The sequence below is a fragment of the Coffea eugenioides genome, chromosome 11 (genome assembly GCF_003713205.1).
Source record: "Coffea eugenioides isolate CCC68of chromosome 11, Ceug_1.0, whole genome shotgun sequence".
NCBI lineage: Eukaryota > Viridiplantae > Streptophyta > Magnoliopsida > Gentianales > Rubiaceae > Coffea > Coffea eugenioides.
Window position 1 is genome coordinate 24,289,249 of NC_040045.1, and position 4,332 is coordinate 24,293,580.

At 35.5% G+C, this 4,332-nt stretch overlaps 1 protein-coding gene across 1 annotated transcript; it reads right to left on the bottom strand.

Moving 5' to 3' along the window:
* Nucleotides 1-241: 241 nt before the first annotated feature.
* LOC113752091 (receptor kinase-like protein Xa21) lies at nt 242-2,221 on the bottom strand. The gene is made up of 3 exons (XM_027296230.1): nt 889-2,221; nt 398-570; nt 242-256 (listed from the first exon to the last, which is right to left on the bottom strand). The coding sequence occupies exons 1-3, from the start codon at nt 2,219-2,221 to the stop codon at nt 242-244; spliced, it is 1,521 nt and encodes a 506-aa protein (XP_027152031.1).
* Nucleotides 2,222-4,332: the final 2,111 nt, after the last annotated feature.

Consider the following 4,332-nt stretch of genomic DNA (forward strand, 5'->3'; position numbering starts at 1 on the left):
TAATATGCACAAGACACAGTGAGATAACCATGTAGCCAAATTAAGCACCAACATATATCTTCGGAGGAAAATGCAAATTGTTGATGACATTACAAGCAAACCGCTGTTAAAAAGCTACCTGAATCACATCAGGAAATACAGAAATTAACATCCCTTTTGAAAAAAAAAATTTCTTGCTCCTGTCTTGAACTTGAAGCATTTGGTTGGCGTGCCCGGAGTCAAAGGAAAGGATTCACCACAATTACACCATACGCCTCTGCCATATATTCAGAACAGAAGATACTTAAAAGTAATGCATCAACAAATACTTTCTTTTTTTTGAATAATTATCTGATATGTCATGAATTTCAAACAGAAAATTGCAATTTTTAGTTATCTTTATATAACAGTTATATACCTGCTTCAAAGGCTTGAGCCCCAGAGAATTGAAGTTTAATCTTCTGGAGTGCTTTAGGACATCGTTCATGGTCATTCTGTCCTTAGAAGCGTCTGCTGTACAACATAAAGCAAGTTCCAGGATAGATGATATGCATGCTATCTTATTCTTGACTGGTTCATCTTGAAGATGAACTACGTTCATATCCATAAGCTGAATCACAGAATCTGGTAAGCATTCTTGTACCCAACGCTGCAGCTTAGCTCTTCAGTAAACATCCCATCCTTAGGCCTCATTTTAGTGAATGTCTCCATCAATGTGATCCCAAAGCTATATACATCACAACTTGTTGAAACCAGTCCTTCTAGTCCATACTCTAGCATCAATATTGAATTAAATTCGTTTGCTAAATTCAGAACTTCGGTACTGAATAAAAAATTTTTTAATTAGTTAAAAGTCGAAACATCATTTGACTGACATCAAAAATTGGAATTGCAATCAAGAAGAGTTACCTGGGGCAATATATCCGAATGTAGCGAGAGTCTTTGTTTGTACCACACTTTCTCCATCTCCCAACAACTTTGCAATTCCAAAGTCACAAACATGACCAACCATATCTTGATCTAGTAGGATATTGCTGGGCTTCAAATCACAGTGAATCACAGGAGTTGGATAACCATAGTGGAGATATTCCAAACCACAAGCTACATCTATCATAATGTCTAGTCTTTGCATGATGTTCAAGATATGAGTGCCTGAATAAAGCCGTTTCTCAAGGCTTCCATTGGGCATGTATTCAAGTATCAAAGCTTTTAAGTCAGGGTTTGAGCAAGCACTGATGACCATAGTCAAATTACGATGACGAAGACACCGTAAGACTTCACATTCCCTGTTGAAGCTTTTAAATGCACCATCGAGCTGCAAATCGAAAACCTTTATAGCCCAAGTCATCCCATTTTCTCGTATTCCTTTGTAAACAGAACCAAAGGTTCCGGAGCCAAGTAATGCACTCTCACTGAACCCGTTTGTTATTTGTCTGAGTTCGTGGAATGATACCCTCTCAAATGTTGTATCTGGATCTAAGTTAGATGGAGACATAATTTTTCTTCTCCATTTTCTTATCACCAAAAACGAAACTACCATGGCTACAACTGCTGATCCAAGTGCCAACAACACAAACAAGACTGTCTTTTTCCTTGAACTTTGTTCCAAAGTTTGACAAGGTTGGAGCCAAGGAGCGTCACACAATGCTTCGTTTGAGAGGAAAGATAGCTTCGTAAAGTTGGCAAAAGGTCCTCCATGTGGAATTGGTCCTCTAAATCTGTTGAAGGACACATTGAAGTATACAAGATTCTGGAGTACTTCCCGTGAATTGGGAATTTCACCAGTCAAATTGTTAAATGACAAATCCAGATACTGTAATTCCAACATATTCTTCATAGATTCCGGAATAAATCCTTGCAGCCTATTATGCTTCAAGGATAGTGCCTGTAAACTCTGTAGTCCTCCTATGGCTGTGGGAATATCTCCAAGAAAGTTATTGACAGACAGGTCCACAGTTATTAGTGCCTTCAAATTTTCATTTTCAGAGGAAAAAGAACCGCTGAAAGAATTTGTGGACAAATTGAGCTCCAAGATATCCCTGAGTCTCCACAAATTTGAGGGCAAGTTAAAACTTAAATTGTTGGAGTCCAGATATAGATATCTTAAGGAAGTAATATTCCCTATGCAACTAGGAAGTCTACCAGAAAGCAGATTGCTGCTCAAACTTAATCGTCCTAAGTTCAATAAATAACATAATTCACTAGGACAGGGTCCTTGAAATTTGTTATATCCAAGCTCCATTTCCTGAAGTTTCAATAGCCCTCCAAAGGTTGGTGGAATTGTCCCTTCCAAGGCATTCTGAGACAAATTCAGGCGCAATGGATCTTCTGTGCCACACCCCGTCTCACACCCTATATCCCACTTCTTCTAATCTTGTCAAGTGTCCCTTGATAAACCAAACTCTCAAACAATCCAATCCGAACCATGTTAAATTGATTAATCGATTAACCGGGTAGAGAAACTTAATCTCTATAATCAAAACCGATTAAAATAAAAAACTATCTCACAAAATCACAATTTATCAAGGGAAAAAAGCCCTAAAACTCAGTTTAACATCTGTCCTCTCGTTATCATCTTCATCATCTTCCCCATTATCTCCCAAAAATCACTCACAATGCACACACACAAATTGATGATCTGGGTTGGACTATCTTTCTCACGCCCACAAACACTCCCGCAGTAGATTATCTTTCTCCCCCATTCACACACACAAATTTTGCAGACTAAAATCTAGCAGGAAAATTCAAGATTTTTGAGAGGAACCCAAATTTTATTTTCCTTTTTCCTTGGTGGGTTTCTTCGAATACCAGATCTTCTTGTAGAAATATATTTAGTTTTAGTGTAAATTTGTACTGGGTAATAGGTACACAATTCTTTAGAACTATGAGAGAAGTAACAGTCACTATTCTTTAGGCTGTGGAGTTGTTGGCGGTGCATTCTGGAGGGAAGCCTTGAGGAAAACGTTTGGCATCTGTACAATAATTGTATATCATGTAATTCTGCTGCACCCATTTCAGTCTGGCTTGATTGGTGGCATCAAGTTCCTGAGAGAACCATGGCTTTGTGGAGTTTGATCCACAAGAAGATTTCCCAACTCCATACACAAGCATCGGCCTTGAAATTTCTCAAGGAAGCTGTGAGAACCCTGAAAAAAAAAAAATAATAATAAAATATATATATATTCATGCATATTTCACTTGCATTTTGACTCTTTAATAAATTCTAGCATTATTTTTACTTGTCTTTAAATAAGTACGTAAAAATAGTTTTTACGATACAAATAACGTAATTGTGTAAAATACTGAAATTACTTGATTCTTGCCAAGATAAATGGATATTACTTGAGGTAAATTATTTTATCACCTTAATATTAATCCTTTGAATTCTGTTAGCTAACTTTAAGTGTTAGTAATGTTAAGGGTCGACGGAAACCCTAGAAAATTTTTGTGTAAACCATGCATGTATTATTTCCATTTTCGCCATTAGAATTATTATATACCAATTCATAGATTAATTAAACGTTTAAATTTAAAACTTATAAAACAAACTGTACGAACCAAATAAAAACATGGTGTATACCATAATTGGTATGAATTAAACATATGTTAGTGCTAAGCACTTGTTTAGTTAATTTCCTAAAAAAAATAAAATAAAATAAAATAAAATATGTGAGAACCTTGAATTATAGATATACATATATACATATGTACGTGTTGCATGTGCATTTTAGACTTTTAATAAATTCTATTATTAATTGATCTTAAATAAGTGTGTAAAATATTATGCTAAGATATTTGTGCTAAAATATTTGTGCTAAAATACAAAGAATGTTTAGGTTACGAATAATATAATTGTGCTAAAATATTAACTTACTTGGTTTTGTTAAGTTAAATTAACATCTCGTGAGGTAGATTATTTCATAGTCTTAAAATAAAATCTTTGTATTCCGATAGCTAATCTTAAGCGTTTATAATAATTAAGTGTTAACAGGAACCTTAGCGTCTAGACGAAGTCAATATATTTTAGACAAAACCATCACAAGTACACTTAGCATACCTAAGACGTAAAAGTCTCAAAAATTGAATTTTTGCAAGAATAGTATACTAGTAAGCAGTCAAAGTTCATTTGGGGTAAATTGTGGAATTAGATTAAGAATGATGACTCAAGTGGAAATTCGAATAAGATGTGAAAGGACCAAATTAGCCCTCCACCACCTCGGATTTGCCATGCAACCACCAAAGCCCATTGGCCAACTTTAAAACACAAACATATTCATCCCTGCCGGATTGCATTTCATTCTCCACTCAGACACTCTATCTCCCTCATCCGCGACTTAGCTCTCCATTTCAGCA

What these genes read in the sequence shown, in the direction of transcription:
- LOC113752091 (XM_027296230.1), bottom strand. Translation starts at nt 2,221, where the DNA reads ATGGAGCTTGGATATAACAAATTTCAAGGACCCTGTCCTAGTGAATTA. An exon ending in ATTCGGATATATTGCCCCAG is followed by an intron (nt 571 to 888) that starts GTAACTCTTCTT and finishes ATATGAACGTAG; the next exon opens with TTCATCTTCAAGATGAACCA.